Source organism: Bos grunniens, chromosome 7 (genome assembly GCF_055505025.1).
Source record: "Bos grunniens cultivar Pamir isolate PY7600 chromosome 7, Bosgru_T2T1.0, whole genome shotgun sequence".
Taxonomy (NCBI): Eukaryota; Metazoa; Chordata; class Mammalia; order Artiodactyla; family Bovidae; genus Bos; species Bos grunniens.
Genome location: NC_141171.1, coordinates 32,659,007 through 32,672,730, shown reverse-complemented (window position 1 = coordinate 32,672,730; position 13,724 = coordinate 32,659,007). Strand labels below are relative to the sequence as shown.

The window sequence follows — 13,724 nt, the reverse complement described above, 5'->3', positions numbered from 1 at the left end:
GGGGAAACAATGGAAACAATGAGAGACATTACCAACAAAGGTCTGTCTAGTCAAAGCTATGGTTTTTCCAGTAGTCATGTATGGATGTGAGAGTTGGACCATAAAGAAAGCTGAGCACTGAATAATTGATGCTTTTGAACTGTGGTGTTGGAGAAGACTCTTGAGAATCCCTTGGACCGCAGGGAGATCCAACCAGTCCATCCTAAAGGAAATCAGTCCTGAATATTCAGTGGGAGGGCTGATGCTGAAGCTGAAACTCCAATATTTTGGCCACCTCATGTGAAGAACCGACTCATTGGAAAAGACCCTGATACTGGGAAAGATTAACAGCGGGAGGAGAAGGGGACAACAGAGGGTGAGATGGTTGGATGGCATCACCAACATGATGGACATGAATTTGAGTAGGCTCCGAGAGTTGGTGATGGACAGAGAAGCCTGGTGTGCTGCATTCCATGGGGTCACAAAGAGTTGGACATGACTGAGCAAGTGAACTTAACTGATATTCAGTACATTAAATTTTATATTTTTATTGAGTGTTAATTACTTTTTTCATTTTTCTATATAAAATATTTTACTTCAATCCTCCCAAATATCAGTTTAGAATGCATTCCTTTCACTTTAGCTATTTCCTTATTATTTCATAATTTTCACTTACCAAACTGACTACATGGAATGTAGTTGACTGAGTTTCCTTTAATAATAAGTGTTTCTTCATCTGCTTTTTTCCAAAATTGTTTTTTTTTTTTTTCTCTGCTAGCTGTTGTCATTTCAGTAAGTTTCCCTTGCCTGTTTAAAAGAAACTTTGCCTCTGTTCTGCTTGTTTTTAAGAATATAATTTACATTTTTATTAAAATCCTTTCCTACCAGTCACTGTAATTTTTCACATGTGGATGCATATCTTAATCCATATGCTGGCAGGAAAATCAACTTTCTCCAAAGGCCTAGGTTCCCCACATTTCCAGGTTTTAAATTTGAAGGACATGTCTTTTAAAAATTATGTTTACAGAGTATTGTTTTATTCCCAAGCTCATCTACTTCTCTCACTGCCTTATTCGTTCATTATTTAGCACTGGCCTCTTTGCAAGGGTTGTTGCAGCTTTGTCTTGGCCCTATGTTTTTTGCCTTCATGTTTGAATAGCTCTTTATCATCTCAACTCATATTTATTATTTTGCCTTTTGCCTCCCATTTTTCTTCTCCTTACAAAGCTTCTTTCCTTTAATAATAAATGTATAGTTTATGATCCTGGAGAATCTAGTGATGCATTTTATGAATGAAGAGTGAATGGGAATGAAGTAAGTTCTGATCTGGTTTATGGTTACAATCTTTTGTCTTTCTTACAATGTTTAAGATGTTCCTCATTACTGAAGCAACTTAACAGCAGCAGCATTAGTTAATTGTTCGTGCCTTTTCCATATAACCTAAAAAAGCTTATATATTATTTCACATTACTCTCTATGTGTTCAAGACAGAAACCCTAGTTTGAAACATCCATTATTAGACTTTGTGAAGAAGGACATAGAAATTAGATAGGGTGAGATAGTAATACTATGTAAAAAAACATTCATCAGGGGTTGAAGCCCTTGCAAAGAAATAAATGAGCCAAATGAGACTATTACTACTTGGGTTGTGTAGCTTCTATTCCCATTACCTATCATTTTGAAGTTGGCAGTGGTGGTGTTTTCATCATTTTTGGCTGTACCTAACCATTTATTTTCTCTTCCATGGTGTGTCTTCTCCAATCATTTCTAGATCCTTTCTTTTACTCTTCAGTGTGTGTAGATATCACCAGTTACTGAGGTACTAGTCCACTAAGTTACCTCTGCTGAAAGCCCCATTTCAGTTAGAGAAAGTGATGCCAGAGCTGAGGGGCCAAGCTGGGAGTTATTCTGGGTGTGTGACACCTGCAGTGTTTGAATGATAGAAAGTGTAATTCTGAAAGGGATGGGAACAATAACTGGGTTAATTAAGAAGAATTCTAATAGACAGTCTGAGGAGACAAATGATTCTCTAGACTACTCTTTGGCAATAATAGCACATTACATTCTCAGATATGAGTGAGAAGATCATTATTTCCATAACAGATATACCCCCTCACCAGAAATATTGCTTTCATTTCCAGGAAGCATTGTATTCTGTTACTCCATCACAATGACTGTTTTCATAATTTTAAAACCTACCTATGATGTGTGAGAAGATATATAATATCATATATTTTGCTTTTTTTTTTTCTCAGATGGGTTTGACTTTCTTCCTGCTTTGTAGTTATTTAATCTGGATGGTAATCATGGAGATGACCTCACTTAATAGTTCTTCAGTTGTACAATTATGAATTATTTGTTTTTGTTTAGTTACTAAATCTTGTCCGACTCTTTGTGACTGTGACTCCATGGACTGTAGCTTGCCAGGCTCTTCTGTCCATGGAATTTCCCAGGCAAGAATACTGGAGTGGATTGTCATTTCCTTCTTCAGGGTATCTTCCAAACCCTGGGATGGAACCCACCTCTCCTGTTTTGCAGGCAGATTTTTTTTACCACTGAGCCAGGAGGGAAGCCATATATAAACCATGTGTGTGTGTGTTAGTCACTCAGTCATGTCCGACTTTTGCAGCCCCATGGGCTTTACAGCCCACGAGGCTCCTCTGTCCATGGAATTCTCCATGCAAGAATGCTGGAATAGGTTGCCATTTCCTTCTCCAGTGAATCTTCTTGACCCAGGAATTGAACCTGGGTCTCCTGCTTTACAGGTGGATTCTTTCACAGTTGCCATCTTTATAGTTGCCTGACCAAGGAAAGACAAAATTCAGGAAAGGAGTACAAATATTTTGGTAAGCATTAAGAAAAAGTAAAAAGACACAATTCAGAAACATGTCCATATGAACCAAATAATTTCTACCATTTGTTGTAAATAATATTCAATCAATATATGCTGAAAACTTATTCACAGTAAAATGAAATAAAGTAAAGTGAAAGTCACTCAGTTGTGTCCGACTCTTTGTGACCCCATGGACTGTCCATGGAATTCTCCAGGCCAGAATACTGGAGTGGGTAGCCTTTCCCTTCTCCAGATCTTCCCAAAAGTGAAGTGAAGTGAATTCACTCAGTCATGTCTGACTCTTCACGACCCCATGGACTGCAGCTTCCCAGGCTCCTCCATCCATGGGATTTTCCAAGCAAGAGTACTGGAGTGGGGTGCCATTTTCTTCTCCAGGGGATCTTCCTGACCCAGGGATTGAACCCAGGTCTCCTTCATTGCAGGTGGACGCTTTACCCGCTAAGCCACCAAGGAAGCCCTGATCTTCCCAAACCAGGGATCAAACCCAGGTCTCCTGCATTGCAGGTGGATTCTTTACCAGCTGAGCCACAAGGGAAGCCCATATTCACAGTAACCCTGTTAAATTTGTTTTGAAATCTCTTTGATTTCATAGAAAAATAAACTGAAGGACATAGATTAATTTATTCACCAACTTTCCATTATCAAGGGTTGGAGTCAGTTTGGAAGATAGGTCTGGACTCAGAGCATGAACTGTTTCCCATGTATCATGCTGTATCTGAATTCCAGTCCCAAAATTCTCATACTGTATGTTAAACCTTACCGGAGAAGGCAATGGCAACCCACTCTAGTACTCTTGCCTGGAAAATCCCGTGGATGGAGGAGCATGGTAGGCTGCCGTCTATGGGGTCGCTAAGAGTCGGATACAACTGAGCGAATGATTTTCACTTTTCACTTTCATGCATTGGAGAAGGAAATGGCAACCCACTCCAGTGTTCTTGCCTGGAGAATCCCAGGGATGGGACAGCCTGGTGGGCTGCCGTCTATGGGGCCGCACAGAGTCGGACACGACTGAAGCGACTTAGCAGCAGCAGCAGCATGTTAGATCACAGTTTTTTAAGATTCCACCTTTCCCTTTATAAATTCTAAGTTCATTTCAGAAAGCATATTATAATAACTTCTCAGAAAGTATATATTCATAAACATTTGCTGAATTAATAATAGAATATATGAAATAAACCTTCATAAAAATACACACACAGCCACAGCACATATATACTATTATTCTCTTATTGGTAAAAGCTAATTTAATCACAAACCCTTCCAAAGAAAAAATACCAGCCTGAGTTTATCACAATCTGCAGAATCGTGTTTATCATTTTGGAACTCATTTTTTTTAAATTAATGTTTCTTTTGCTATTCAATTAATTTTTGATTCAGCTTTTTTATAGTTGTCTTCATTTATTATATTGAGTAATTATTTGATCATATAATGATAGAAAATAATATCAAATATATATGTTGTAATAAATAATATTGAAATCAAAACTCAGTAAGTGAAAAGACTAGGTTTTTTGTGTGTGTTCTTTTGCTGTTGTCTTTGATATATTGTTTTTCCAGTAGCCAATGCATATTTAAATGATGGGCTTTCTTTTTTTTCAGATCAAATGTATGATCAAACATTCCCAAATGAAATATGAATGTTGACAGGGGATCAATAATTCTCATTTAAAAATAAATTATATAAATCGAGTGGAATGAGCCAGTTCTTCTAATGAAATAAAATGACATATTCTATTTTCTAGATGTCTGCTATTATAAGTGTTAGATCTAAAGTAAAATAGTTGAGTACTTTGACTAAAAATTAGAAAGTATTCATGGCAGTGCCACTTCTAACATAGTATGTTGAAACGTTGACTTGCCATATTCATTAAAAAATATGGAGTACTGTAGTGAATAACTTACCTAGTTCTTTCTATTGGTTTGAAAAAATTCCTTTGGTAACAAAAAAGGAAAATCACATACTTCAGTTCACTCCTTTAAATTCAGTCTAAACTTGCAACTCTGTCTGCTTTTGAAAATGAGTTTTGTCTGATATTTTTCTCCTGAGGACAGCCTTACAGCAAAGTAGAAAAATTTTCACATATTGTTCTTAGACAGACTCTGCTTTTTCCAGAATTTTGAATGTTTCTGGAAAGAAAAGCACATTAATAAAAAATAAAGTTCATATCTAAGGCTGTTTTTTCCTTTTTCTTTTCTTTTGAAGAAAAGAAATCTGGAATGTCTGCCAAGTTATTCCAATTCATATTTATTTAACATCTAATATATTTCTGTCTTCTGTTCCAGATATACCAAAAAAAAGAAAAAAACGTTTACCATCTTTTCCCATAGGCAGTGTAAGTATTATCGGGATGTGGGTCTCCAAAGATAGCTCAGAATTAAGAATAAACTTATAAAAGCACTTTCCAAAATCACATCATAGAAATTTAAAATTAGTATGACTATGGAATGCCTATCTTTTGAGTAAGGGAGAAAAAGAGAAAACCCATGCTGTCTGTCAGACAAAGAGCAACACATCTCAGGCTGGACCTCAATTCCTTCTTTTTGAAATTCAAATTTTCCCTTCTTTTCTCCTCTGTAGCTTCATCCCTCTCCAAGATTTTAGTTTCTTCTGCCCTTTAATTATCTGTTGAGGTTGGGAAGATCCACTGGAGAAGGGATAGGCTACCCACACCAGTGTTCTAAGGCTTCCCTGGTGGCTCAGCTGGTAAAGAATCTACTTGTGATGCAGGAGACCTGAGTTTGATCCCTGAGTTGAGAAGATCCCCTGGAGAAGGGAAAGGCTACCCACTCCAATATTCTGGCCTGGAGAATTCCATGGACTGTATAGTCCATGGGGTCGCAAAGAGTCAGACATGACTGAGCAACTTTCACTTCACAACAGATTTTTGCCTAGCTCATTCTTCACCTTTCTCTGAGGGGACAAAAAAAAAAAAAAAAAATATAGAGAAAGGTTTTTAACTATTCTATTACAATTGTGGAAAAATAAGTAATGCATAACAAAATTCAACGCTTATGAAAACATTTTAAAATTTTCAGTTAGGTTAGAGATTCCGCATTGTTACCATGTCTTGGTTTATTTATTTATTTTTAAAGGTTAATGTGTGTTTGGGCCCTTGTGTGTTTTTGTATCAGAATCCTTCATTTATTCAGCTGTGTTTTGCAGATTTTTTGTTGTCTCCGGGTGGGGAGGTATATCTTATAAAAATGCAGATTGTGCCTTTGTCCCTGAATGGTCAGACTTCAACTTAATTGCATATATATGTAGTAATGCTTAGGCAGAGAATATTGTAAAGGGAGCAAAACTGAAGAAGCCTCTACCCTTTAGGAACTCACAGTCTCATGTGACAGTCTGCCTGCCCCTACCTGCAAACATAAAAATTAACTTCAGTACTTAGTGGTTGAGTGTTTCAGAGGCAGTACCACATTGTTAACTAGATATTGTGTGTATTTCTCTGTGTGTCAAGGGGTTGTCTGAGAGATCTTCTAAGGAAATAAAAAGAGGGAATATTTGATACATAGTCTCAATAGTTTTCCTGCATTTCTGAAAAATTTCCCCACTCTCTCTTGTCTGGTGAACTTCTTTGTACTTGAGAATGAGACGAGATAAACCTGTAAAGAGGCCATCCAAATTAAGGGAAAGTTGAGTCAAGAGTTGAGTGAGAAAACTGATGTCCTTAGACCGAAAAGAATTTGAAAATGTTTGCCCAAAGTGAAGGCAATAGAAGCAGCTGTCAAAATATGAAGTAGGGTGTCAGGTGTCACACTTAAGGGAAATGAGAAGAGAGGGCATGAACTGGAGCAGACCCAGGTGAACTTAGGGAAAGAGGCTTCCAGCGTCTGTGTTGCCATTCATATGTCTGAGCGTGTGGGATTAGCTGGCCGTGGTCAAAGGCTGCTGTGGGATAGCCGTGAAATCTATGCCTCCAGAACTGTATGTACACTGTTCTTTTACACAGGTAAGAGAACCAGCTTCATATTTAATACCTCAATTTAGCATGTTTTTTAAAACAGAACTTAATAAATAAATGAAATTGATAAACGTACCAAAGCAGATATACTTAATTTAGTTAAATATAGTTCCGTGGCTGCATATTTAATGTTTTATGGGAAAAGTAGATTTTAAAAAGTTGGTTAATATGGATGAGTTTGGTGGGAGGGTGTGTGGGGCACAAAATGATGGAATGGTAAAACAAACAGAAGAAAGACATTTCAATGATGAAATGATGTAGTCCACTGGGAGTTTGTAATGAAGGATCAGAGCTCTGGTGTAACAGATACTATCTGCAAGATCTGATAGAGGATGAAAATATTTCAACAAAGTTGAAAAACAGTGTTGGAGATCCATTGTTGAAATATAAGCTCACACTTTTTAGTAATCACAGTAAGTATGTTAATTTGATTTTCATTGATATAGGCTACCCATTGCCGTGAAACAAAACCATAACTCAGCACCGTCCTTGTCAGAGTCTTTTCTCTTTTGTAAGTATTGTTTTTCATAAAGTGAAAGTAGCTCAGTTGTGTCCGGTTGTTTGCAACCCCATGGACTATACAGTCCATGGAATTCTCCAGGCCAGAGTATTGGAATGGGTAGCCTTTCCCTTCTCCAGGGGATCTTTCCAACCCAGGAATAGAACCCAGGTCTCCCGCATTGCAGGTGGTTTCTTTACCAGCTGAGACACCAAGGAATCCCTGCTTTTTCATAAATACTGCATTATGCATGTGACTAATGAAGACTATTGGCAGTTATTTTATTTGCTTTGCTTTATTTTTGTGCTGTCAGTGAAACAAACTTGGTTTACATTTGATGCCTTTTACCCAGTTTTAGAATCCTGCAGATTTCAGCTTATCCTGGTTACTGAGATAGATTGCAACTTGTAATATGTTAGTGGTGTCTTACCTAATTTGGAGTAGAAAGAGTAAAGTGTTTAAAACATATGCTTTGAAAAAAAAAAAAACTGCTAGGTACGTCAGCAATTCCCAAGGTAAATAGGTTATGCACACTTCTTGCTAAGTTATAGGAACATTTCTGGGTTCACAAATCATTTAAAAGCTGTGGGTGGGCAATAGTGCTTTGGTCTAAAGTGCATCTGGTAAGAGCACGTTTAGGCTAGGGGCTCTGAAAGGCACTGTGGAGTTTTAGTACATCCTTCCTACCATGAGGAGATACCCTGGAAGAGTGAAGAGATGGCAAAGGGAAGATATTGGTGAGAATAACGGTTCAGAGACTGAGGGATAATTTGTCAGTGATACAATATTTAGTGTTCTCAGTCATGATAAGAACTACAGGCAAGAGGTCTCTTTGATGAGATTCTAGCATAGTCTTGTCATGTAAAACCACTCCTGACCACTTCTCCTGGAGGACTTGTAATTAAATGATACATTTAATTAAGTGTAATGAAAGTCAATTTATACTTGCATATTCCAAATATTTGTATTCACAGACAAGTGTAAAATCAGCTTGTTATTTCTACGAGAAAGATATAGAATATCCTTATTGCTGCTGCTGCTACTGCTGCTAAGTCACTTCAGTCGTGTCCGACTCTGTGTGACCCCCTAGACGGCAGCTCACCAGGCTCCCCCGTCTCTGGGATTCTCCAGGCAAGAACACTGGAGTGGGTTGCCATTTCCTTCTCCAATGCATGAAAGTGAAAAGTGAAAGTGAAGTCGCTCAGTCATGCCCGACTCTTAGCGACCCCATGGACTGCAGCCTACCAGGCTCCTCTGTCCGTGGGATTTTCCAGGCAAGATATGATTCAGTGACATTTTCACAGCTTTTATGTGTTGATATTGGACTGAGGTAGTACTCTGCACTCGTGCTGAATTGAACCTTTGAGACAGAATTTTGGGCAAAGTGGAAAGAAATACCTTTATTGCTTTGCCTGGCAGGGGAGCATCTTGTGCCCTCTGCAAATTGTCCCAACCTGTGGGATTTGGTAAGGAGTTTTATAGCAGTGGATTCCCTGGTGGCTCAGAGGATAAAGCATCTGCCTGCAATGCAGGAGACCCGGGTTCGATCCCTGGGCTGGAAGATCCCCAGGAGAAGGAAATGGCAACCCACTCCAGTATTCTTGCCTGGAGAATCCCATGGACAGAGGAGCCTGGTGGGCTACAGTCCAGGGGGTCGCAAAGAGTCAGACATGACTGAGCGACTTAACTTTTATAGCAGTGGTTGAAGGGCTTGGTTGCTGATAAAGATCAGAGTTTGTGCAGATACCAGTAGTCCTTGAATCTGGCCTCAGGTGATCTGATAAGCTTCTATGTTTCCTTGAATCTAGCCTCAGGTGGTCTCCCTATCTTCCCTGAAGAATTCTTCATTAGGTAGTTAGCATGGTCTACATGTTGGGGGGTTTAGTTCTACAGAAGAGCTCGAAGATATTCTGTTGAGACAAAACCATGATCCTGTCCCTAGTCTGTACTATTCATTTGTGACTGCTCCCCCCTTGTCAGTGCACCTCCTCCTTCCTTGATTAGCAACTGTTTGAACCTACCCTTTGGAGCTCAGGGAAGGTCATGGAGGCTGAACAGAAAATCTTCTGTGTACAGAAGCCCCACAGGCTCCTACTGAGTTTCAGCGCTCATTTTTTACAGGTAGATTCTTTATTTCTTCACGATAATGTGTCTTGTTATTTGGCTTGCAGTACTTTTTTCCTCTTGTGCATCTTGATGTTTACAGTTTTTTAATACCCTCATCTTAGGATGAGGTACTTGAGATATACAACACTGAGGGATGCTACCTTGCTGTTGGCCATCACTTCATTGTTTTGTTCTTTGTCTAGAAAGCCCTATTCCATTTCTAATGGACTAAGTATCTAGGTTCTTATTTGCTTCCATTTTCTGCTTCTGTGATCCCTTAATATACTAGAAATTTATATTTCAGTCTCCAGAATATACTATCATGAGGTTCATCTTGTCTTTCAGTTCAGTTCAGTCGCTCAGTCGTGTCCGACTCTTTGCGACCCCATGAATCGCAGCACACCAGGCCTCCCTGTCCATCACCAACTCCCGGAGTTCACCCAGACTCACGTCCATCGAGTCAGTGATGCCATCCAGCCATCTCATCCTCTGTCATCCCCTTCTCCTCCTGCCCCCAATCCCTCCCAGCATCAGTCTTTTCCAATAAGTCAACTCTCCGCATGAGGTGGCCAAAGTACTGGACTCTCTACTTGTACATAAATTGCCTACTTTGGGAATTAGATCACCAATATAAAATATTTCCCATTAATGGTCTCCTCCTGGTGTCATTTGATACTGTGCTGCTGCTAAGTCACTTCAGTTGTGTCCAACTCTGTGCGACCCCATAGACGGCAGCCCACCAGGCTACCCTGTCCCTGGGATTCTCCAGGCAAGAACACTGGAGTGGGTTGCCATTTCCTTCTCCAATGCATGAAAGTGAAAAGTGCAAGTGAAGTTGCTCAGTCGTGTCCAACTCTTAGTGACCCCATGGACTACAGCCTACCAGGCTCCTTTGTCCATGGGATTCTCCAGGCAAGAGTACTGGAGTGGGGTGCCATTGCCTTCTCTATACTTATTAACAAATATAAAGGGAAACAAAAAGGAGTAGAAACATCTTTATTTTGTTGCTCTGTTTGTAGGTGATTGGCAAAAGTTGATTCAGAGACAGCTAACTGTCCAGTTTATACCAGAAGACCCTCTGGTCTTTTGGTGGTGTTCTGTTTCACTCACTGATTAATATAATATATAACACTTGTGTTTTTGTGTTGTATAGTATAGACTATGTCTTTTTTGCTATCTAAAAACTATGTAATTCTAAGAATCAAAAATTAATTTTGCAATTCTGGGAATTTGTTTACTATTGACTATGTGTGACTGGAAGAAACACAAACTGGAATCAAGATTTTCGGGAGAAATATCAATAACCTCAGATATGCAGATGACACCACTCTTATGGCAGAAAGTGAAGAGGAACTCAAAAGCCTCTTGATGAAAGTGAAAGTGGAGAGTGAAAAAGTTGGCTTAAAGCTCAACATTCAGAAAATGAAGATCATGGCATCCGGTCCCACCACTTCATGGGAAATAGATGGGGAAACAGTGGAAACAGTGTCAGACTTTATTTTTTGGGGCTCTAAAATCACTGCAGATGGTGACTGCAGCCATGAAATTAAAAAACTTACTCCTTGGAAGGAAAGTTATGACCAACCTAGATAGCATATTCAAAAGCAAAGACATTACTTTGCCAACAAAGGTTCATCTAATCAAGACTATGGTTTTTCCTGTGGTCATGTATGGATGTGAGAGTTGGACTGTGAAGAAGGCTGAGCACCGAAGAATTGATGCTTTTGAACTGTGGTGTTGGAGAAGACTCTTGAGAGTCCCTTGGACTGCAAGGAGATCCAACCAGTCCATTCTGAAGGAGATCAGCCCTGGGATTTCTTTGGAAGGAATGATGCTAAAACTGAAACTCCAGTACTTTGACCACCTCATGTGAAGAGTTGACTCATTGGAAAAGACTCTGATGCTGGGAGGGATTGGGGGCAGGAGGAGAAGGGGACAACAGAGGATGAGATGGCTGGATGGCATCACTGACTCGATGGACGTGAGTCTGGGTGAACTCTGGGAGTTGGTGATGGACAGGGAGGCCTGGTGTGCTGCGATTCATGGGCTCGCAAAGAGTCGGACACGACTGAGTGACTGATCTGATCTGATCTGATCTGTATTGACAGTGTTCTTTAAGTTCCTTATTATATTTAAAGGGCAAAATAATATACTGTTTGACAGCTAAAAGTAAATTATGTTATTAATATATAAGTATATGCTTGGTTGATGAATAACATCACTGAAGCTTAAGATATATTATGACATAATATCTTTACTCTTTATTAAGGAAGAAAGTGTATTTAACTGATATGTAAGGAAGGTCAGTGCTATCAGCTGTGTATTACCACGTTAACTGGTGCTAATTCTTTACATTACACTTTTTTCCAGAACTTTGGTGGATGACGTAGACCAAGTACTAATCCTCCTCAACTAGAAACATCAGCAGTGGCTTAACTCTTAACATATAATAAATATTTAGATCATCCTTCTGTGAGTTGTTCAGTGATTTGGGGAGGGATTCAGAACATCTAATCCAAAGTAAAATAATTGCAGTGATTTTTATGGGAATCTTAAGTTTAATTACTGATGTTCTTAAAAAAGGTTATATGCTTTTTGGCAATTATTATAAGTGTCCTGAGGAATAAATGTGTAATTATAGAAAGCTGAAACATCCTTATTTAAGAACATTAAAGGACATAATGACACCTAAAATCTAGACTGTTACCTTCATCTCAAATGTATACTAACTTCCTGCATGCACTATTTTAGTTTCCATTTCTCACTCTCACTGATAAGAATACTCTCCACAGTTTTAGCAGGAAGGTGGCACCGGAGGAACAGTTTTTCACCGAAGCAAGTGAATAAAAAGATAGGCCCACGAAACACAAAATATGTAGCTCTCTGAAAATCACTGTGTTTGGTAAACATTTTCCATATATTCCAGGAATTTTGAGTACAAAGAATGTGTTTTGTTTGTAAACATTAAAAGCTTTGGCTACTTCAAAAACAACTTGGGATTGTTGACATTCATGATGTCAGCAGAGTCTTGTAAAAGAATCATGAGGCATTAGCCAAAGGGAGAGACAGAGGAGGAGAGAAATAATCACTTGAGATGTAATTAACCTCCTGTACCTTCCAAGACATTGCTAGTGATGCCTAGGGGATGGGGAAGGAAATGAGAGCTCTGGAAAAATTGCTGCAGGGTTTTCCAGGGCATCTCTTCAGCTACTTCTGTTCAATAGACTGAATTTCTGTTCTACGGTTCATTGAAGGCAATGCATATGTTTCTGTGATTATGTGCGTCAAGGTGTTCTTATGTTCCTTTGTAACTTATTTTAGGAAAAATCAAATGAGAATTTCAAAAGGTCAGTGATCCAAGGTGTGTTACATTAATACATATGGGAAGGTTAAGAAATACTAAAGAAGATATTCTGTGTTGCTGGATAACTGGAGAATACTGCACACTCAATTTTTAAATCTAAAAATAATTTTAAAGAGAAGAATTTAAAATAGTTAGGAGATTAAAACCTAGAAAGTCCCTGAATGTTCTATGTGTGCTTGAAAAGAAGATGTATTCTGACATTGGCTTCAGTGTTCTATAAAAGTCAGCTAGGTCAATTTGGTTGATTGCTGCTGCTAAGTCACTTCAGTCATGTCCGACTCTGTGCGACCCCATGGACTGCAGCCCACCAGGCTCCCCCGTCCCTGGGATTCTCCAGGCAAGAACACTGGAGTGGGTTGCCATTTCCTGCTCCAATGCATGCAAGTGAAAAGTGAAAGTGAAGTCGCTCAGTCGTATCCGACTCTTCGTGACCCCATGGACTGCAGCCCACCAGGCTCCTCCGTCCATGGGATTTTCCAGGCAAGAGTACTGGAGTGGGGTGCCATTGCCTTCTCCGATTTGGTTGATTAGTGCTTAAATTATCACCTTCCACCCTTTGTGCTATCGTGATTAATATTATATAGTTCACTTCTATATGCCCAATATTATATCATTTTTATCTTTATGTTAAAATTAGTAATGTTTAAATAGATTTTACATAAGTCCTTTATGTTTATCAGCATATCTATTCATTTTCATGTTCTCCATTATTACCATAATACTTGATTTTTAACTAGAGCTTTTGTTTCAACCAACATAAAAATTTATTTAGGGCAAGTATTTTTACATTTCTGAATGCCTTTATTTAAATTCAAATGTTTTCCTTTTGATAATTCTGCTAACAAAAATTGCTTGATTGACAGGATTTACACTTCTCGATCTCTGGGTTGGGAAGATCCCCTGGAGAAGGGCAAGGCCACCCACTCTAGTATTCTGGCCTGGAGATTTCAGTCC

The 13,724-nt window shown here is 39.0% G+C and overlaps 1 protein-coding gene across 10 annotated transcripts in view; it reads left to right on the top strand.

Moving 5' to 3' along the window:
* Nucleotides 1-13,724, top strand: part of LOC147369013 (uncharacterized) — a 284,030-nt gene that overhangs the window by 76,333 nt on the left and 193,973 nt on the right. For 6 of the 10 annotated variants that reach the window (XR_015167078.1, XR_015167077.1, XR_015167076.1 and 3 more), the window contains one exon: nucleotides 5,117-5,166. The exons of the other annotated variants lie outside the window; for them this stretch is intronic. Coding sequence is in view for 1 of the 6 variants with exons in the window: in XM_086410714.1 (XP_086266840.1) it covers nucleotides 5,117-5,166 (50 nt within the window). In the remaining 5 variants the exon portion in view is untranslated. The remainder of the gene's footprint in view (nucleotides 1-5,116; nucleotides 5,167-13,724) is intronic. 10 annotated transcript variants of the gene reach the window in all.